This window comes from Mercenaria mercenaria, chromosome 17, assembly GCF_021730395.1.
Source record: "Mercenaria mercenaria strain notata chromosome 17, MADL_Memer_1, whole genome shotgun sequence".
Lineage (NCBI taxonomy): Eukaryota > Metazoa > Mollusca > Bivalvia > Venerida > Veneridae > Mercenaria > Mercenaria mercenaria.
In genome coordinates this window covers 45,757,743-45,781,446 of record NC_069377.1, presented here as the reverse complement: position 1 = coordinate 45,781,446, position 23,704 = coordinate 45,757,743, and the positions used below count along the sequence as shown (strand labels likewise).

At 36.4% G+C, this 23,704-nt stretch overlaps 1 protein-coding gene across 1 annotated transcript in view; it reads left to right on the top strand.

Moving 5' to 3' along the window:
* Nucleotides 1–23,704, top strand: part of LOC123535752 (uncharacterized) — a 394,656-nt gene that overhangs the window by 345,261 nt on the left and 25,691 nt on the right. The window contains exon 14 of the mRNA XM_053528064.1: nt 12,655–12,804. Coding sequence (XP_053384039.1) covers nt 12,655–12,804 — 150 coding nt within the window. The remainder of the gene's footprint in view (nt 1–12,654; nt 12,805–23,704) is intronic.

Sequence of the window (23,704 nt, the reverse complement as noted above, 5' to 3'; positions counted from 1 at the left end):
TGAAATGATACGCATGGCCCCATCGATGCCTGAAAGAATGCTTGTGTCCACCTTGAGTCCACAAAAGCTGGAACAGTAAGGTCAAACCTCAACAGTTATCATTGACCAAACAAAACAAACTAAAAACATTTTCTATGTTATAAAAAGGACTTACTTCTTGCTGGAGGTGATAGCTTATTTAGCAATGATTTTGTCTGTTCATTCTTAAGGGAGGCACAGTGGAGTATAGGTAGAATATCTGACTGCTTGGCTGGAGATTGCTGGATTGAATCCATTATGGAATATAAAAGCTTGAGGAGCGAAGGCACTACCAGTAAGGCTGTGTATTGGTTGGAATGATCTATACGATATTCATATCAACACAAAATTATCAATATTTGATATGTAATATGATACGTTTATATTTAAAAGTATGTGTCACTGAGTTACACTTTCATATGCATTTAAAAATTTGAAAGAAAATGAAAAGAAAAAGGGATGTTTTATAGTATGCAGTGGAATGCAAGTCAACTGAAGTCAGGTACCCTCATCTGGCCGCATTTCAGAAAGCGGTAAACCACTCGAAAACATGTGAATATAGGCATGAAAAGTGTCTTATTTTATGCAAAATATATTCCACGAGTGAAATCATGCCCTTTTGGCCCCAAGTTTACGTGCAAAATTACAAAAAATAGAAAAATAATTAGAGACTTTTTTCAGCTCTACCACGGAAGCACATTTTTGCCTGCATTACTGCTATAAAACCATTACTGTTTTGTTTACTTTTTGAATTGTCTCCCTTATTTAATTGACTTGTCAAAGACATAACTCTTTAGATGCTAAAAACATTACATTGAATCTGCAGACAAAGATGTAGGACATTGTTGGGAAATGAAAAGAACCATATGCTTACTTCTTTAATTATCTCTCTTTATTTTACTCCTAAAACTTTGCCCTGAACATAATTCCAAAACTGTTGAAGAGATTTTGCTAAGACTTTTCCCAATGACAAAGGACTTTGAGAGAAAATGCAGTGTAGGTAAACCATGATTATACTTTTCTTATGTCTTCAATTATCTCCATTTAGGAATTTTACTTGAAACTTTTGAATGGAATCCATTTAAACTTTAGAAGCATGGTAAAGACCAGTTAAGGAACTGCAATGTGTATACACCATACCTATTGAATATATATTGAACATAGTTAAGTTCTAAATAACATACTCTTTTCATCGCTTATGAAGTACACCCTATTTTTGGCAGCTGTTGCTTTATCAGGGCCATGGCAATGTCCATAATGGCTCTAAATCTATTCTGTGACATGCAATGAAAATCAACAATAGATCTATAGTATGATTGCCTGTTGCCAGTAAATGACCACTTTTGAGGTACAAATGTACATCAAGGGTCAAGGTCACAGTGACCTTGATACTGAAAATTGTTTCTGATCAATTAAACAGTAACAGGAGCTGTTTGTAAACACATTATGACCTGTAGAAGGCAACTAGGTATGTGATTTTATATAGTGTGGCACTGACCTTTGACCTTATGCCATTTAAAACAACAGGGATCATGATTTTATATGCTGTGACATTGACCGTTGGCCGAACTGCCTCAGTAGCTTAGTGTTAGAGGGTGCACTTAGAGTGTAAGGTCATGGGTTTGCTCCTTGCCCATGTCATGTCAAAGACTTGAAAAATGGTACCAGCAGCTTCCTTGCTTGGTGCTAAGCATTAAAAGGATAGTACTAGGACTGATCAGCACAGTCTCGGTATAAGGTGACTGGGTGGGGTATCTATCTCGTGTCTACGGCATGATATTCCAGTGAAGCAGTATGTTAAAGTTAGGCATTGCACTCACTGCTACAAGTAGACACTGGCCAGCCCGCTTAGCTCAGTAGGTAGAGTGTCGGTCTACGGATCACGGGGTCGCGAGTTCGATCCTCGGGCGGGGCGTATGTTCTCTGTGACTATTTGATAAACGACATTGTGTCTGAAATCATTAGTCCTCCACCTCTGATTCATGTGGGGAAGTTGGCAGTTACTTGCAAAGAACAGGTTTGTACTGGTAAAGAATCCAGGAACACTGGTTAGGTTAACTGCCCGCCGTTACATGACTGAAGTACTGTTGAAAAATTGCATTAAACCCAAAACAAACAAACAAGTAGACACTGTTGTTTATATGACTGAAAAATTGATGAACAGACCTAAACTCCAGGGTTATCGACTGACAATAGGTATTTCAGAGCCATTAATAAGGCGCAAAATTTTTCAAACTCATGAATTTCATTACTTATTTTATTTTTTAGCCCACCATCTGATGATGGTTGGCTTTTCAAATCACTCTGCGTCCTTGGTCCATCCGTCCGTCATTCCGTCTGTCCGTCCGTTAACAATTTCTCGTTATCGCATCTCCTCAGAAACTACTGGGGGGATTTTGACCAAACTTTGTCAGAATGATGTAGTGGTACCCTAGTTGTGTCCCCCTGAAAATCAGACTGGTTCAACAATTTTTGAGTGAGTTATGGCCCTTTGTTTATTTTTATAATTTACATAGATTTATATAGGGGAAATTTTTGAAAATCCTCTTGTCCAAAACAACAGGGCCTAGGGCTTTGATATTTGGTATGAAGCATCATCTAGTGGTCCTCTACCAAGATGGTTCAAATTATATCCCTGGGGTCAAATATGGCCCCGCCCCGGGGTCACATGGTTTATATAGACTTATATAGGGAAAAACTTTGAAAAACCTCTTGTCCAAAACCACAGGGCCTAGGGCTTTGATATTTTGCATGTGACATCATCTAGTGGTCTTCTACTAAGATGTTCAAATTATCCCCCTAGGGTCAAATATGGCCCCGCCCTGGGTGTCACATGGTTTACATAGACTTATATAGGGAAAAACTTTGAAAATCTTGTCCAAACACAAAGCCTAGGGCTTTGATATTTGTTATGTAGCATCATCTCGTGGTTCTCTACCAAGTTTGTTCAAATTATCCCCCTAGGGTCAAATATGGCCCCGCCCCGGGGGGTCACATGGTCCATATAGACTTATATAGGGAAAAGCTTTTAAAATCTTCTTGTCAATAACCTACAGCATTCAAATTTGGACCACATAATTCGAGGGCTTAGAGCGAAACTGGTCTATCTGCTTCTATTTCTATATACAGATAGACCAGTTTCGCTCTAAGCCCTCGAATTATATAGTTTTGAGTGGCAAGATGAACATTGACATGAGTTGACCTTGATTTTGACCTAGTGACCTACTTTCACATTTCTGTAGCTACAGCCTTCAAATTTGAACCACATGCAAAGTTTTGTGCACCGGAAAAAACTTTGGCCTTGACATTGACCTAGTGACCTACTTTCACATTTTTGAAGGTACAGGCTTCAAATTTGGACCACATGCATAGTTTTGTGTTCCGAAATGAAATTTGACCTTGATTTTGACCTTGTGACCTACTTTTACATTTCTCAAGCTACAGCCTTCAAATATGGACCACATGCATAGTTTTATGTACCGAAAAAAACTTTGACCTTGACATTGACCTAGTGACCTACTTTCACATTTTTGAAGGTACAGGCTTCAAATTTGGACCACATGCAGTTTTGTGTTCGAAAATGAAATTTGACCTTGATTTTGACCTAGTGACCTACTTTCACATTTTTGAAGGTACAGGCTTCAAATTTGGACCACATACATAGTTTTGTATTCCGAAATGAAATTTGACCTTGATTTTGACCTAGTGACCTACTTTCACATTTTTGAAGGTACAACCTTCAAATTTGGACCACATGCATATTTTTTTGTACAGAAAAAAACTTTGACCTTGACTTTGACCAAGTGACCTACTTTCACATTTCTCAAACTACAGCCTTCAAATTTGGACCACATGCATAGTTTTGTGTATCGAAAAAACTTTGACAGTGACCTACTTTCACATTTTTGAAGGTACAGGCTTCAAATTTGAACCACATGCATAGTTTTTTGTTCCGAAATGAAATTTGACCTTGATTTTGACCTAGTGACCTACTTTCACATTCTTTCAGATTTGGACCACATGCATAGTTTTGTGTACCGAAATGAACTTTGATCTTGAGATTGACCTAGTGACCTTTCACATTTCTCAAGCTACAGACTTGAAATTTGGACCACTGTGCATATTTTTGTGTTCTGAATTGAAATTTGACATTGATTTTTATCTAGTACCTACTTTCACATTTCTCAAGCTGCAGCCTTTAAATATGAAACACATGCATAGTTTTTTATACCGAAATGAACTTTGACCTTGAAATTGATCTTGTTACCTACTTTCACATTTCTCAAGCTACAGCTTTCAAATTTGGACCACATGCATGGACCACATGTACAGTGATGTGTACTGAAATGAAATTTGACCTTGATTTTGACCTTGAGCTAGTTTTGAAATTTGGAACAATCAAAAATGGCTCAATGGTGGGCGCCAAGATCACTCTGTGATCTCTTGTTTGAGAAAGTTTGCTTTTGTTAATAATAATTCAAATTAAATTGTATTTAGTCAGTGCAGCAATATGCCTAACTGTAACACTGCTGCTGTTCTTTTTTTTTTTTTCTCTGAAAGAAAAGTTAAAAGAAATTACACAAATGAAAATGCTGTGTTATAGATGCGATGATGTACCTCAAATCCTTACTTTTATCCTGCTTGAAGCCTTTATGTTCTGTAATGCATTTTCTTGTAGTTGTTTTAATGCATGAGGTTTTTTGGCTGCTTTTGAAGTTATAACTTTTATTTTGTAAATTAATGGCATCTTAGTAAATGTTAATGTAGCTAAGTTTTTGTAAGGATGATTTCATGTTATCCAAGAATTACTGTTTGATCCTCCTTTACAACATCATGTGTTTTTTTGTTTCATTTCTTTCTGTTCTCTCTGCAAATTCTCAAACGGTATGCAGCTTCTGAATTAATTCATTTGCAACCAAGATAGGGAGTTATAGTAATTTATCAAACTTGCATTTCTAATGAATTTTAGCTGTGTATAATATCAGTAACAAATAAAATACAGTTGGGTTACATATATATGTCAATCCTACTTGTGCTAAAATGATTCTGTCTTACCATTCTTTGTTGGTTAGCCAAGACTTGTATTAACTCTTAGCCTGCTGGCGGCAATTGTATCTGCCTTTGCGACCAGTGCAGACCAAGATCAGCCTGCACATCTGTGCAGACTGATCATGGTCTGCACTGTTCGCTATTCAGTCAGTAAATGTTTAGTGAACACCCCTTCAGATAACAAATGGTATTGCCCAAATTGAATGAAGGACCAGTCCATTTTAGAAATTTAGCAGGCTAAGGGTTAAGTACTAAAGGAACACAAATAAGTGTATATTATTACATGTTAAAGTTTCAAACAAATCTGTTTCTTGGCTAAAATATTATATTACATATAACTTATGTCTGGTTCTTGCAAAATAAGAAAATGTATCCTGTAACTTTGTTATGGTATTGTTCTGTAATAAACTGATTACTTGAAAGTATGTTAGAATAACTTATAGGAATATGCTTGTATGATTTGCTATTGATCTATGTGCTGTGCTGGTGTGAAGTAGTTTGCTAGAATTATCTAACTGACCATAGTTATGTATCATTGCATAATTTTGGACCATGATGAGACTGCATGAAATTATTATGGACCATGGTTTTGCTTGTTTGGATAAATACTGTTGATTGTTTTGCTCTTTTGAAGTATTATTGATTATGATTTTGCTGGTTTGAAGTTTTCTGAATCTTGGTTTTGCTAGTTTAAAGTATTGTGAATTCTTGTTATGCTAGTTTGAAATTGTGGAACACAGTTTTGCCAGTCTGAAGTATGCTGAATCATGGTTTGCAAGTTTGAAGTTATCTGAATCTTGGTTTTGCTAGTCTAAAGTATTCTAAATCATGGTTTTGCTAGTTTGAAGTGATAGATCATAGTTTTGCTAGTCTGAAGTATTCTGAATCATGGTTTTGCTAGTTTGAAGTTATCTGAATCTTGGTTTTGCTAGTTTGAAGTGATAGATCATGGTTTTGCTAGTCTGAAATATTCTGAATCATGGTTTTGCTAGTTTGAATATTCTGAATCATGGTTTTGCTAGTTTTAAGTTATCTGAATCTTGGTTTTGCTAGTTTGAAGTGATAGATCATGGTTTTGCTAGTCTGAAATATTCTGAATCATGGTTTTGCTAGTTTGAAGTGATTGATCATAGTTTTGCTAGTCTGAAATATTCTGAATCATGGTTTTGCTAGTTTGAAGTTATCTGAATCTTGGTTTTGCTAGTTTGAAGTGATAGATCATGGTTTTGCTAGTCTGAAATATTCTGAATCATGGTTTTGCTAGTTTGAATATTCTGAATCATAGTTTTGCTAGTTTGAAGTGATAGATCATAGTTTTGCTAGTCTGAAGTATTCTGAATCATGGTTTTGCTAGTCTGAAATATTCTGAATCTTGGTTTTGCTAGTTTGGAGTATTCTGAATCTTGGTTTTGCTAGTTCGAAGTATTGCAAATTTTGGTTATGCTAGTTTGAAATTGTCGAACATCATGTTTTGCTAGATTGAAGTTACTAATCATGGTTTTGTTAGATTGAAGTATTATAAATTGTGGTTATAATGCACTATGGATCATGGTTGATTTAGTTTTAAAATTCAATAGTAATTTAAAGACACTTCTGCGAGAAGGTATTTCTAAACCCGTTTTTTATGGGGATGTAGTTTAAAAACTTCGTAAGATCTTGGGTCACGGTAATTTTCCAAATGTATTTGGAGAGATTATCAAACGTTTTATTAAAAGAGGTTAAGACCCAACTGTTTTGAGACATACCGCATGTTTAGTGTTCAACCCGTTTACAGTTGGACACTACGCTTCCCTCTTTGATTGCGTCTGACGGAAGAGGTGGGGGGGACTCTATGATAAGCAGTTTTTAAATCTTACCAGGACTGAACTGTTTTGATATTTGTCTTCTGGCCTGTTTCGTTGGGCCCTTAAGGGTGTTTCTCTTGTTGCTCTGTCTTCTGAAAAGGCATTGAGTACATACGTTTTTGGTTCTTAAGGTTTGTTTTTTATATATTTATACACGAGCATTTTTGTGTTTTACATGCCATGCCTTTTTGTTTCCATTACGTGTGTAAGAGATTCACCTGGAGGGGATTACTTTTATTTACACTGTCCCATGTCTTTGGAACATGGTGGGGGTAAGAGTGAGGTTAGGTGCACCATAAACTGGTTTAAGCTCCCCAGTGGTGGTTTTGCCACTGACCGTTCCAAGGCGGTGCCCCACTGTGTTCCTTTGTTTGTTCGTTTCGTCTTATGTGTTTGCTTTGTGTGTTTGTGTGTTGTTCGTTTTGTCCTTATGTGTTGGCTTTGGGTGTGTGTGTGTGTGGTGCACGCATCTGCGTGCTGGGGGTTTCGTTTTGAGGAGGCTACGTTTTTGGTGCGTGGCATTCCCTGTTTGATATTTTTCTTTCTTTTTTTTTTGGCTGCTTTGACGGTTATGCTGAAATGAAATTTTATGGATTTTAAATTTGCTTGACTGAAGTATTTCAATTCTGAGAATGCCAGATTGAATTTTTTGGTCATTGATTTTTCTAAAACAGTATGATTAGTCAGTCACTATATTATTATACTAATGGTTTGCTAGTAGAGATAATGCTATGACAGAAATATAATTGGGTATGGTTATGCTAGATGCATGATGCAGTGTTTTATAAACAAACTTGAGTATAGCTGTGCTCTCAGTAAAGTCACATTCTTAACAATTCTTAACACTTTAAACACATGGCTCTTTTACTAATGAAATCATATTTCAGACATTAGTGTTGTTTCTAAGCATATTGAAATTTTAAGCATGTGCAAGATTTAATTAATGTATGCAGGGTTTGTTTAATTTTCATCATTTTTAGCTCACCTGAGCACGAAGTGCTCAAAGGTGAGCTTTAGTGATCACCCTGTGTCCGGCGTCCGTCGTCGTCCGTCGTCCGTCCGTCCGTCCGTCCGTCGTCAACAATTTGACTGTTAACACTCTAGAGGTCACATTTTCGACCCAATCTTAATGAAACTTGGTCAGAATGTTACCCTAAATAAAATCTTGGACGAGTTCGATATTGGGTCATCTGGGATCAAAAACTAGGTCATCAGGTCAAATTAAAGGAAAAGCTTGTTAACACTCTAGAGGTCACATTTTTGGCCCAATCTTAATGAAACTTGGTCAGAATGTTACCCTCATAAAATCTTGGATGAGTTCGATATTAAAGTCATCTGGGGTCAAAAACTAGGTCATCAGGTCAAATCAAAGGAAAAGCTTGTTAACACTCTAGAGGTCACAATTTTGGCCCAATCTTAATGAAACTTGGTCAGGATTACCCTCAATAAAATCTTGACGAGTTCGATATTGGGTCATCTGGGTCAAAAACTAGGTCACCAGGTCAAATCAAAGAAAAAGCTTGTTAACACTATAGAGGTCACATTTTTGGCCCAATCATAATGAAACTTGGTCAGAATGTTACCCTTAATAAAATCTTGGACGAGTTCGATATTTGGTTATCTGGGATCATAAACTAGGTCACCAGTCAAATCAAAGGAAAAGCTTGTTAACACTGTTGAAGCCGCATTTATGACTGTATCTTCATGAAACTTGGTCAGATTGTTAATATTGATGATCTTAAGGTCCAGTTTGAATCTGGGTCATGTAGGATAAAAAACTAGGTCACCAAGCCAAATCAAATGAAAAGCTAGTTTACACTAGAGGCCACATTTATGACCATACCTTAATGAAACTTGGTCAAATCTTGATGATCTATAGCTCAAGTTCAAATCTGGGTTAGGTGGGGTCAAAAACTAGGTCACTAGGTCATATCAAAGGAAAAGCTTGTTAACACTCTAGAGGCCACATTTATGACTATATCTTCATGAAACTTAGTCAGAATGTTAAACTTGATGATCTTTAGGGCAATTTTGAATCTGGGTCATGTCGGGTCAAAAACTAGGTCACCGGGTCAAATCAAAGGAAAAGCTAATTAACACTGTAGAGGCCACGTTTATGACCATATCTTAATGAAACTTGGTCAGAATGTTAATCTTGATAATCTTTAGGTCAAGTTTAAATCTGGGTCAGATGGAGTCAAAAACTAGGTCACTAGGTCATATCAAAGGAAAAGCTTGTTAACACTCTAGAGGCCACATTTATGACTATATCTTCATGAAACTTAGTCAGAATGTTAAACTTGATGATCTTTAGGGCAATTTTGAATCTGGGTCATGTCGGGTCAAAAACTAGGTCACCGGGTCAAATCAAAGGAAAAGCTAATTAACACTGTAGAGGCCACGTTTATGACCATATCTTAATGAAACTTGGTCAGAATGTTAATCTTGATAATCTTTAGGTCAAGTTTAAATCTGGGTCAGATGGAGTCAAAAACTAGGTCACTAGGTCATATCAAAGGAAAAGCTTGTTAACACTCTAGAGGCCACATTTTTGACTATATCTTCATGAAACTTAGTCAGAATGTTAAACTTGATGGTCTTTAGGTCAAGTTCGAATCTGGGTCATGTCGGGTCAAAAACTAGGTCACGGGGTCAAATAAAAGGAATAGTTAGTTAACACTTTAGAGGCCACATTTATGACCATATCTTAATGAAACTTGGTCAGAATGTTAATCTTGATGATCTATAGGTCAAGTTTAAATCTGGGTCAGGTGTGTTAAAAAACTAGGTCACTAGGTCAAATCAAAGGAAAAGCTTGTTAAGACTCTAGAGGCCAGATTTATGACTGTATCTTCATGAAACTTAATCAGAATGTTAATCTTGATGATCTTTAGGTCAAGTTCGAATCTGGGTCATGTGGGGGCAAAAACTAGGTCACCGGGTCAAATCAAAGGAAAAGCTAGTTAACACTTTAGAGGCTACATTTATGACCATATCTTAATGAAACTTGGTCAGAATGTTGATCTTGATGATCTTTAGGTCAATAGGTCAGGTGAGCGATACAGGGCCTTCATGGCCCTCTTGTTTTTTTTTTTGCTATATGATGTAGTATTAGACTTCTTGCAGCTTTGTTGATAAAGTAAATTTATACTTTTGAAAAACTCTGTTAGCTCATCTGAACACAAGCTCCCCAGAACTGTGTTCAGGATGAGCTATGAGTACTGTGAAATAATTAATATTCGTGGGGGACTAGTTTTCGTGGATTTTGTGGTTGAGTCAATCCACGAAATTTAATCCCAATGAACAAGTAAAATTCCCATTCATTTTATGTTCAAAAGTTGAAATCCATTAATTCATATCCCCATGAAATTGCCGTTTTTACCAAAATTTCATGCCCACGAAATTAAATGATTTTACAGTATAGGTTGATGATCTGGCATCCATTTTTGCGTGTCAGCATTTTTAACCAAATCTTACTTGTGAAAAAATGGGCGAGATATCAAAAAGCATTAAATAGCTTGAATGAACTGCTTAGTAATTATTATTGTTGTTCTCCAAACTTGGTCAGAAGTAAGTTCAAAATATCAAAGTCCTCTAGTGAGCGACTAAAGCCCATTTTGGCATCTTGTTTTAAAAAATACTTGAAAATCACATTAGAATTTCTGTTTTAATACAAGATACTACCATTGCATGCAAAATGCTTATAATATGTATTACTGTTTTATAATAAATAGTTATAAGAGATCATTGGCCTATTACTAAAACAACTGCCATTTTTAGAACAATAGCAAGATTTTAATCGTGTAAGACAGACATGATCATGTATGGTGGCATATTTATGCATACGATAATCATAAAGTTTTCATCTTTCACGAAAAAAACAATACTTTTTGAGAAAAATTGAACAAACTTCCATGAAAATTTTTTCTGGTTATCGAGACAATATGTCAAAGTAGTGCACTGAACTGCATAAAGATACCACAATAGTCCCCTCTACGGAATGAAGTGTGTTATTTCCAACTGAATCCCCTACCACCACCCCTAAGAGTGTCTTAAACTTACAGATATTTAACTATAACATTCAGATGGGTTTCAAAATCAACATATTTTTTTAACTCCCTTTATTATTTCTGTTCATTCCGTATTTGTTATCATATGCAGTAGTTGGCACTTTTGTGAATTTTTTCCATTTAGAACAAGAGATTCTTTTCGTGAAAAGTTCGTAAGTTTTCACGAAAACTGTACGAATTTTCGCGAAAACTATCTGCTTAAGTGAATGCAGAAATATGCCACCATAATCATGAGTGACTTGCAAGACGTATTGTAAAAATTAAGGTGATTATAGGACACTACAGGATTTCGACAGAAAAGCATGTGTTTGTACAACATGCTTTTTTGTCTGCAAAATTCTTTCCATTATTGTTATATGTGTAAATTCAATAAAATTATGGGTTTTACAGTTTGAAATGTAACAAAATCAGAGGTGCCTTATTTAAGCAACTGTTGGCAGTCTGTTGCATTAAAGCTGTTTTGGAATAAATGAATTTACAAGGAAATAAATTAGTTTATTTTGAGTTACAAACTATATAAGCTTTGGGCTGAGATTTGTATATTTATTTGAAGGATGATCAGTAGCATCATTGCATTATTTTGTTAGGTTTTAGGCTGTAGATAACATTATTGGTAGTTGCATATATATATATATGCTGTAATGGTATAACTAGAATTATTAGCAGGCTGGGCACATCTTCCAAAGGTTATAGGGGAGTAATTTAGCTCTTTTTGTATTGATGTATTGATTTTAACATAACTCTTAAACAAGCAATCAGGTGCTGGGATTTTAAGACTGGTCTCCACATTCTTTACAACCTTAAACTGATTAAGCTCATACATGAATTATAAAAAGCAGTATAAAGCTTTTGTCACAGACAGTTATATAGGTTGGAATATAAAGTGTATTCCATAAATATTAACTAATTTTTTTTTTGTGCATTTTGTATATGTATGATTGCCGCTCTTGTATAAGTGTTAGATCTCAAGTTAGTTTTCTGTGATAAGCTACAGTCACACATACGGATATGTCCGTGCATTAAGATACGGTGCGGATAGAATTGGTCTGTGGGTGTATAACTACGGAGCAGTACGTCTTAGTACAGGAAATATTGTGAGAAACAGGAAACAAACAAAACAATACAGGACACGAATAAGTACGGATAGGTACGAGGTACTACGTTGAATTACGTTTTACTGCGCCTTGCAACTTGCCCAGCGCACGGACGGGTCTGCGGTAAACTACGCTTAAGTGCGAGCAGCCTCGGATAACTACGTTCGGCTATGGCGAGGTACGTAACAGCCTGGATAACTGTGTCTAATGGCTACGGTTCATTCAAACTTTTGTGCATGTTCAAAAGTTGGAGAAACTTGCAAGTTTGGAATAAGTTTTGAATACGTTTTGACCACGTTTTGGTACGGATTAGTACGAATTACTCTGAGGTACGGCTCAGGTACGGATTGATACGGATTACTTTTTTTCTGTCCATAGCTGGACGTAGCTATCCGCGCCGTATGTGTGACTGGGGTAATAAGGAGATGTGCCAAGCCTGAGCAGTAGTCTATGATTATAACTAGAATGCTGTTTTGTTTTTCATTTAAGAATAGCAGTAACTTTATTTATCTAGAGCATTTTTATATTTGGTTTTGGTGTGCATTTATGGACATGGTATTCTTTGCATTTATTTGACAGTATCGCACAGTCCAAAGACGAGGCGAAAGAAGTTAAATGCTCGCATGAAAAGCTTTTCACTGGATACCCCTGAGCCTCCGAAACAGCTTTTGGGTATTGATGAGTCAACAAAGAAGAAAAGCAGTTCATTTACTAACACTTGTTTTGGAGGTAACAAAATATTGGTCTTGTCCATGAACTTGTCGGTACAAAATATATCTATACCGTTTATGTTTGTAAAATGTACAAGAACTTTGTACAGATACTGTGTAAGTTCCCAGCAGCTTCTTTTCGTTTCTCAGGTTTCCTGGGCCATAATTTTTTTCTGAATACAGGCACAAAGCTCAATATCAATATCATAAAGAAAGCCTTAGATGAATATTAAATTTCCTTGTCATTTTTTTTTCCTTTTGTCAATTTTCATAATATTTATTTATTTGGCTGTAGAATGAACATGAAAGCTTCCAAAAAATACCCAGTCTGCTGTAGAAGTAGACTTAAAACACGGTTGTGATGTAATCCTTTGTTAGTTTTGTCTATTATATAGGTTATTGTACCGACACCGTTCTATACACACGATTATTTTACTATACCTGCCCATTATCAACCTGTAAATGTCCATTCTTAAAATAATGGATACTTTAAGAATGGACAGGTACAGGTTAATAATGGACAGGTATAGAAACAACCCTGTGCGTTGAGAGGTGTGAGTACATTAACCTAAGAAATTCGAAAGTTTCGAAATATAAACTGCAACGTTTTACAGAACTTGTAACTGCAATAAAAAACCTGAAGAGGAACGTATGAATTTAAGCCAAATCGCCCCACAAATTATCAGTAAAATGAAAATCAAACAATGTGCCGAAAGTAATTACAGAATGTTAGTTTAAATCTTCAACCGTTAGAAAGTAATAAAGTCCTCTTTGTGTAATCCTAAATCGCAATAGAAAAGTATCGCAGATACACACCTAGTATGGCATTTTCAGTCAAAAAGTAGATGAAAATAGGCAACGTAATGTAAAAACAAGAGCTGTCGGATTACAGCAACGCTCGACTATTCAACAGCCTTGTCAATTGAATGAATATTTAAGTCGAAAAGGAGGTATAATTTTGTAAAATTGCAAAAAGGGTTATTGAACCTGTACAATGCATATCAGCTCATGACAATGAACGAATGTGCAAGTTTCAATCCATTCACATTAGTGGGTACTGAGATACCAGCTTGCATACAAAAAATTAACCGACAATTGTTAAGTCGAAAAAATGGCATACTTTTGTAAAAATGCAAAGTAGAGTTATGGAACATGGGCACTGCATGTCAGATCATCACAAGTGTGTGACGTTTCAATCCATTTCCATTAGTAGGTACTGAAATACCAGCTTACATATAAAACCTTAATAAAAAATTATGTAAAATAGAGTTATGAAACCTGTGCAGTGTAAGTCAATTTATCAAAGTGAATAAGTGTGTGAAGTTTCAATCTATTACCACAAGTGGCTACTGAGATACCAGCTTATATACAAAAACTTAACCAAATCGGGACGCCGACGCGGACATCGACGCATGGATGAAATAAAAAAAGTGGAAAACCACAGGTCGCCTAATATATAACACAACATAACCGAAAATGTTGCAGGCTCGGTTTGATTGAGCCTGTTTATGGACGGTAGTGGAATTAATTTAGAGACATCCGCAGATATATTCATACGACGGTGCACATGGAACCTTCAATGATGCACAGAGTGCAAATCCATGAAAAGTGGCGAATAGTCCCCAGATAAAATAATGGCTGTGCCCTAAACGAGAAAACAGTGGGCAGAATCAAACAAACTGGAGTCCAATAGCTCCACTTGTTCTTTGAATAGTCGAACATAATTTTCCTTTCTTTTTCAAATGCTACAGACCTTTCTTTTATCATTCAGTGTTCGTGTAAAATTGGTTAAATTTGTGCCATAACTGACATTTGTTGCAGTCCTACCCAGAAATGTGCAATTTCACTTTTGTACTATAAAGAAAAAAAACAACGTCAATTTCCCTAAAGTTTTACTGCACATTTCGGTACTACCAGAAAATTTGGCCGTAATGATCTTAATTGAACTTGAATACAATTGCCTTGCAATAACGATGCTATTTATTGTAACAACAAAATATTTTCTTCTAGTAATAAAATTGAAAGAATATCTCGTAATTACGAGATATAAACGATTGTTTTCTAATAACGATATAAAATACATATACATACATTTTAGAATGTCTTCACCTGGACCCGTCATTTATTGAATCACTTATTTAATATATATACAACTGCAAACTTAGCACGAACAAAACATGGGCAACTATCAATACATACATCATAAGGCCAAGTTTAATTTTGCTTTTTGTAAAAGTACTTCAAATCATTCATAAATATGACAAAGCGAGATATGTTCGAAACTTTCCTAAGCATCAGCACAGAGTATTATTAGTGTTTAAAAAGCTTTTAATTGCAATAAATATTTATATGCAGCCTAATTTAAATTCTATTTGACTTGGTATTTTTATTTAGCACAGAGACACAAATCTATGATTTGTCTTCGCCTCAAAGAGGACAATATTAGAGACATTATATAATATCACGACAATCTTGATTTTTTCGTGAGGACCGTGTTTTAAGTCAGAGAAAAGCCTCAAACTATCCATTATGTGAAAGAATGGACAATCTCGGCGCAATGCGCCTCGATTCGTCCATTCTTTCACATAATGGACAGTTTTCGGCTTTTCTCCTTTACTTAGACCCTCTTTCTTATAGCTGCACTTAATTTTAGACATTTATTCACCAGTTAACTTACTAACCTCATTCGCACTAATACTTAGCACATGATTGCAATTAGTGTTATAAGTAGGTCAGTGCATGGGTTTTACATGGGCAGAGACTAAGTTTGCAACAGGAAATGATATAGTTGTCACAGATACTATCATAAATGTTTTGCATAAAATATTTATAAGTGTATGACAGGTTTATAATGTTAATATCATCATCATTAACAATTTAATTTTTGTTTTTGTTCAACTTCATTGTTTGTCAGTATAGATTAACCTGTTTTGTATGACCATGGAAAAAGACTATAATAGTGTTAATTTTTGTTCAAATTTGTACAAGTGTTGAAAATGAACTATAACAGTGATTTTAAAATTGATAAAAAAATCACAGATATTTGAGTAGAATTTCAGGCTTCTGTAATTTACTGTAATGCAAAATAAAATTTTGGGTATGTAAGTCAGTAAGTAATATATTTGTTTAATAAAGCAGTAATCTCGGAAAGTTCAGTTTTTGCAAATTTTGCCAAATGGTCTTTTTGTAATCATACTGGTTTATATTGCTGGTAGATGATCATGGTCCTACAAACAGGTTGGTCTGTATTTGTAGAAGTTTGGTTTGGCATGGTCATGTTAAAGGTTAGATAGTGAATGCCTTATAGAAGTAACATTGAAAAAAAGTCATTTACCAATTGTTCAAAACTGTCACTAACAATGCTGTATTCATCTAACATCATGCTCGTTAGAGTAAAGGATTGTCTAACTTCATTTCATCCTAGAGAAAAAGATTATCTCACCTGATAAAATAGTTTTTGATATTCTGTCTTTTACCGATTTAGCTGAACACTTGTTTCATACGGGTCTTCAAAGGTTGTTTTTGCCTTTCTTTTGCAACATATTTGTGGGTCCTCCAAAAATTTGAAACAGTTGAGTCTTTGAAAGCATGACTTTGGAAGTGGCTAAAAGTAGTAAAGGATGAAATGAAGTTAACTATTGGATAGAAGCTAACACTAACAAATACTGTTAAAAACAGTTTTGAACATTTGAACTACCAATGCAACTGTGAGAAAATTTAAGACGAAAATTGGTAAGTATAAAGTTTTGATTTTAGTGAAATTTACAACTACATAATTTTAGTTGAATTGTTATGTTAAAGAGGATTCCATGCATTATAAGATCATAGCTTAGAAAACTCATAAAACTTTAATATATATATATATATATATTTATTTCAACAAGAGAAATTAAAAGCCTAAATTAGAAAAAGGGATGAAAAAAATGAAATTTAGATAAAATTCATTCAGATGGGCCTGCCAGATCAGGTCAGTACGTAGAGCATAGGACTATACATGGACAGGTTGCATGATCAATTTCCAGGTAGAGCATAGGTCAATAAATGGAGAGGTTGCAAGGTCAGTTTCCAGGTAGAGCATAGGTCTATAAATGGAGAGGTTGGGAGATTGATCTATAGGTAGAGCTTAGGACTATAAATGGACAGGTTGCTAGGTCAGTCTCCAGGTAAAGCATAAAAATGGAGAGATTTCGAAATTAGTCGCCAGGTAGAGCATAGGATTATAAATGGTAAGCTTGTGAGATCAGTCTCCAGGAAAAGCAATGGGCTGTGAATGGCATGGTTGCATGATAATTCTCGAGGTAGAGTGTAGCAGGACTGAAAATGGAAAGGTTGCTAGATTGATCCAGTAGAGCGTAAGACTATAAATGGCAAGGCTGCAACATCAGTATCCAGGTAGAGCTTAGAACTGTAGATGGCAAGGTTGCAATCAATTTTCAGGTTGAGCATTGGACTATAAATGGTAAGATTGCAAGATAGTCTCCAGTCAGTGTAGGACTTTAAATGGAGAAGCTGCAAGATCATTTTCTATGAATAGCAATGGACTTTTGATGGTAAGGTTGCAAGATCAACATCCAGGTGTAGCATTAGACTGTAATTGTATGGCAAGGATGCAAGATTAGGCTCAAGGTAGAGCATAGAACTGCAGATGGCTAGGTTGCAAGATCAGTGTTCAGGAAGGGCATAAGACTGAAGTGCAAGGTTGTAAGATCAATTTCCAGGTGGAGCATTGGACTATAAATGGCAAGGTTGTATTGTTTGTCTCCAGGAAAAGCATAGGACTATAGATCATTCTCCAGGGAGAGGACAGGACTGTTAATGACAAGGTTACAAGATTGATTTCCAGGTAAGACACAGGACTATAAATGCCAAGGTTGAAAGATCAGTCCCAGATAGAGCACAGGACTGTGAATGGCAAGCTTGCAAAATCAGTTTTCAGGTAGAGAGTAGGACTGCCAATGGCAAGGTTGAAAGATCAGTCTGCAGGTCTAAGATTAACCTAAGATGGTAAATGGCAAGGTTGAAAGGTTTGTCTTGAGGTAGAGAATATGACTGTAAATAAAGTTGCAAGATTGATTTCCAGGTAGAGCATAGGACTGTAAATGTCAAGGTTGAAAAATCAATTTCCAGGTAGAGCATAAATCATTGGCAGGTAAAGCCTAAGACTGTAAATGGAGAGGTTGTGAGATCAAAAGCTAGTTAGAGCATGACTTTAAATGTTAGCATTGCATGGACAATCTCAAGCTCATAAAAAAAGGAATTGTGAGATTGATCTCCAGGTTAGGGACTTTAATTGAGAGGTAGCAAGATCAATCTTCAGGTTAGAGACTATAAATGAGAAGGTTTATAAAATCAAACTCAAGGTAGAGCTTAAGACTGTAAATAGCAAGGCTGTGAGATTGATTTCAGATATGGCATAGGGCTATAAATGGAGAGGTTGCCAAATCAATTTCCAGTTAGAGCATGGGACTGTAAATGGCAAGGTTGTAAGATCAATTTTGAGGTAGGACATAAGACTGTATATAAATGGCAAGGTTGCAAAATCAGCTTCTAGATAGGGAATAGGACTATGGATGGCAAAGTTGTAAAACAGTCTCAAGGTAAGAGGACAAGACTATAGATGGCAAGGTTCTGAGATCAGTCTCCAGATATAGCATAGGACTATAAATGGCAAGGTTGTGAGGTTAGTGTTCAGGTAGAGTAAAGTACTATAAATAGCAAGGTTGCAAGAGAGCATAGGACTTTAAATGGCAAAGTTGTGTGGTAAGTGTTCAGGTTGAGTAAAGTACTATAAATAGCAAGGTTGCAAGAGAGCATAGAACTATAAATGCCAAGGTTGTGAGGTTAGTGTTCAGGTAGAGTAAAGTACTATAAATAGCAAAGTTGCAAGAGAGCATAGGACTATAAATGGCAAAGTTGTGTGGTTAGTGTTCAGGTAGAGTAAAGTACTATAAATAGCAAAGTTGCAAGAGAGCATAGGACTATAAATGGCAAAGTTGTGAGGTTAGTGTGCAGGTAGAGTAAAGTACTATAAATAGCAAGGTTGCAAGAGAGCATAGGACTACAAATGCCAAGGTTGTGAGGTTAGTGTGCAGGTAGAGTAAAGTACTATAAATAGCAAGGTTGCAAGAGAGCATAGGACTACAAATGGCAAAGTTGTGAGGTTAGTGTGCAGGTAGAGTAAAGTACTATACATAGCAGAGGTTGCAAGAGAGCATAGGACTATAAATGCCAAGGTTGTGAGGTTAGTGTGCAGGTAGAGTAAAGTACTATAAATAGCAGGGTTGCAAGAGAGCATAGAACTATAAATGCCAAGGTTGTGAGGTTAGTGTTCAGGTAGAGTAAAGTACTATAAATAGCAGGGTTGCAAGAGAGCATAGGACTATAAATGGCAAGGTTGTGAGGTTAGTGTTCAGGTAGAGTAAAGTACTATAAATAGCAAGGTTGCAAGAGAGCAAAGGACTATAAATGCCAAGGTTGTGAGGTTAGTGTTCAGGTAGAGTAAAGTACTATAAATAGCAAGGTTGCAAGAGAGCATAAGACTATAAATGGCAAAGTTGTGAGGTTAGTGTTCAGGTAGAGTAAAGTACTATAAATAGCAAGATTGCAAGAGAGCATAGAATTATAATTGCCAAGGTTGTGAGGTTAGTGTGCAGGTAGAGTAAAGTACTATAAATAGCAAGGTTGCAAGAGAGCATAGGACTATAAATGGCAAAGTTGTGTGGTTAGTGTTCAGGTAGAGTAAAGTACTATAAATAGCAAAGTTGCAAGAGAGCATAGGACTATAAATGGCAAAGTTGTGTGGTTAGTGTTCAAGTAGAGTAAAGTACTATAAATAGCAAGGTTGCAAAAGAGCATAGGACTATAAATGCCAAGGTTGTGAGGTTAGTGTGCAGGTAGAGTAAAGTACTATAAATAGCAAGGTTGCAAGAGAGCATAGGACTATAAATGCCAAGGTTGTGAGGTTAGTGTGCAGGTAGAGAAAAGTACTATAAATAGCAGAGGTTGCAAGAGAGCATAGGACTATGAATGCCAAGGTTGTGAGGTTAGTGTGCAGGTAGAGTAAAGTACTATAAATAGCAAGGTTGCAAGAGAGCATAGGACTATAAATGGCAAAGTTGTGTGGTTAGTGTTCAGGTAGAGTAAAGTACTATAAATAGCAAGGTTGCAAGAGAGCATAGGACTATAAATGCCAAGGTTGTGAGGTTAGTGTGCAGGTAGAGAAAAGTACTATAAATAGCAGAGGTTGCAAGAGAGCATAGGACTATGAATGCCAAGGTTGTGAGGTTAGTGTGCAGGTAGAGTAAAGTACTATAAATAGCAAGGTTGCAAGAGAGCATAGGACTGTAAATGGCAAGGTTGTGAGGTTAGTGTTCAGGTAGAGTAAAGTACTATAAATAGCAAGGTTGCAAGAGAGCATAGGACTATAAATGGCAAGGTTGTGAGGTTAGTGTGCAGGTAGAGTAAAGTACTATAAATAGCAAGGTTGCAAGAGAGCATAGGACTATAAATGGCAGGGTTGTGAGGTTAGTGTGCAGGTAGAGTAAAGTACTATAAATAGCAAGGTTGCAAGAGAGCATAGGACTATAAATGGCAAAGTTGTGTGGTTAGTGTTCAGGTAGAGTAAAGTACTGTAAATAGCAAGGTTGCAAGAGAGCATAGGACTATAAATGCCAAGGTTGTGAGGTTAGTGTTCAGGTAGAATAAAGTACTATAAATAGCAAAGTTGCAAGAGAGCATAGGACTATAAATGGCAAAGTTGTGTGGTTAGTGTTCAGGTAGAGTAAAGTACTATAAATAGCAAGGTTGCAAGAGAGCATAGGACTATAAATGGCAAGGTTTTGGTATCAGTCTCCAGGTATAGCATAAGACTGAAAATTGAGGGGTTGCAATATAGATCTCCAGGTGAGGGTCTTTAAATGGCAGTGTTGCAAGATCTGCCCCCAGGAAGAGCATAATTCTCATGCGCGGATCCAGAGGGGGGTCTGGACCCCCCCTCCCCCTAGAAAATCCTAAAAAAGGGGAAGACGAGAAGACGGAAAGAAAATGGTTTTTCGAAAAAGCAACATTAGGACCACATTCAAAGTGTATGTTGCTGCTGCTACATGTATACGACCCCGACATAATTCATATTTATGTAAATTATCTCAAAGAAACTTAAGAAATAATATATCTCATCCAGTGATTTGTCATTGAATAAATCATTGTTTGGAGTTAAGATGCAAAGGAATTATATCATGAGGGTGCAGCCCGAGTGATATAATAATACGCATCTGAACGACAAACAATGATTTATTAGTCCCCTACTGGTTGAAAACCAGTTTTGGGGACTATAGGAATGCTCTTTTCCGTCATTCCGTCTTTCCGTCATTCCGTCATTCCGTCCGTCCGCAATTTCGTGTCCGGTCCATAACTCTGTCATCCATGAAGGGATTTTAATATTACTTGGCACAAATGTTCCCCATGATGAGACGACGTGTCATGCGCAAAACCCAGACCCCTAGCTCAAAGGTCAAGGCCACAATAGGAGGTCAAAGGTCAACAGGGCTTTTTTCCTGTCCGGTCCACAACTCTCCCATCCTTGTAGGGATTTTAGTATTACTTGGCACAAATGTTCCCCATGATGAGATGATGTGTCGTGCGCAAATCCCGGACCCCTAGCTCAAAGGTCAAGGTCACAATTGGAGGTCAAAGGTCAACAGGGCTTTTTTCCTGTCCGGTCCATAACTCTCCCATCCATGAAGAGATTTTAATATTACTTGGCACAAATGTTCCCCATGAGGAGACGACGTGTCATGCGCAAAACCTGGACCCCTAGCTTAAAGGTCAAGGTCACAATTGGAGGTCAAAGGTCAACAAGGTTTTTTTTCCTGTCCGGTCCATAACTCTCCCATCTATGAAGGGATTTTAATATTACTTGGCACAAATGTACCTCATAATAAGACGATATGTCATGCACAACTTTCAGACCCCTAGCTCAAAGGTCAAGGTCACACTTAGCAGTCAAATGTTAACATAGCATGAACAGGGTCTGTTTCGTGTCCGGTCCATAACTCTGACATTCATTAAGGGATTTTAATATTACTTAGCACAAGTGTTCCCCATGATGAGACGACGTGTCATGCGCAAATCCTGGACCCCTAGCTCAAAGGTCAAGGTCACAATTGGGGGTCAAAGGTCAACAGAGTTTTTTTCCTGTCCCGTCCATAACTCTGCCATCCATGAAGGGATTTTAATATTACTTGGCACAAATGTTTCCCATGATGAGACGACATGTCATGCGCAACACCCAGTACCCTAGCTTAAAGGTCAAGGTCACACTTTGAGATCAAAGGTCAAGAGGATTTTTTTCCTGTCCGGTCTATAACTTTGTCATGCAAAGCAGGATTTAGATATCAGTTGGCACAAATATTCCCCTGGATGAGACAACATGTCATGCGCAAGAACCAGGTCCCTAGGTCTAAGGTCAAGGTCATATTTAGAAGTCAAAGGTCAAATTCAAGAATGACTTTGTATGGAACATTTCTTCTTCATGCATGGAGGGATTTTGATGTAACTTGGACCAAATGTTCACCACCATGAGGCACCCTTGTTTTTAGAATTACATCCCTTTGTTGTTACTATAAATAGATTTTATTGTAACTTTTTTATTACTGGCAGTAGAGAAAAATCGAGACCACTTTTCTGTGGTACAGCATGCATGTTACATCCAATTTTTAGGTGTATTTTGACCTATCTCTTCCTGGTAAAGAGTTTCTTGTGGACTTATATTATTATTATTATTATTATTTTTTTTTTTTTTTTTAAAGATTAATTTCCCTTTGTTGTTACTATAAATAACTTACATGATAACATTTTTATAATCAGCCAAAAAAATTCAATATGAAAACAACTGTGGGTTTTTATATATGCACATTTTAATCCAAGTGTGTTGTTATAATGTTATAACATATTGTATATGTAGTACAATATTGTTTATACATCATTGACAGATATCAGTTCATTATGTTATACTGCAGTAGAAAAAATTAGGTGCCTTCCAGTAGGGGACTTTGTATTGCATGGCAATACTTCATTCACTTGTTCAATAGCAGATCACTGAATGAGATATATTATTTTGATTCTAACACGTTACTAAGGATTTTTAAGTACACTCTTTATGACATTCATTAAATATTTGCTCGTTTTCAATTGGTTTCTTTCCCAGTGCAACGCCATGACGTTTGACGCCATGACGTAATATTTATGAACAGTAATTTGTTGTATAATAATTCACTGTTTTCTGCCTTCTTTGTTTAATAGGATAATGAATCGGACCGTGTTAGAATAAGAATTTTACCTATAGGAAAACTTGATTTAAAAAAAATATTATTTCCGCCAAATTTAACAGGTTAGCTAATAAAAATGTGAAAATAAGGGGTACATTGTATATAAAATCGCAGTGGAAAAGGTGTTCTTAAATGCTCTGAATATGCCCCAGAATACAGGAAATGAAGCCCTGAATTTCAAAATTTTCCCGGGGTGGGGATGCATGCCCTGGACCCCCCTAGCTGGGCCGCTAATTTTCTTTTTGAGCCTGTTCAGCAAAAAATCTTGACAGCCCTATTCCTGTAAATGGCTAACATTCACAAAAAATAAAACAAAATAGTAGATCTAAGTGTCGCTGTGTATAAAGACACGTGTTTGTCCTGGATATAATGACCGATACGTATTAGACCTGCTTGGTCATAGTAATGGGTCGGTTGGACCCCCTCTGACAAAACTGGCTGGATCCGCGCATGATTCTGTAAATGGTAAGACTTTAGATTGACCTCCAGGTTTAGTATTAGACTGTCGATGTTGTGAGATTGATCTTCAGGTATAGTATTAGACTGTAAATGCCAAGGTTCCCTTGATTTCCAGATAAGGGAATTAAATTGGAG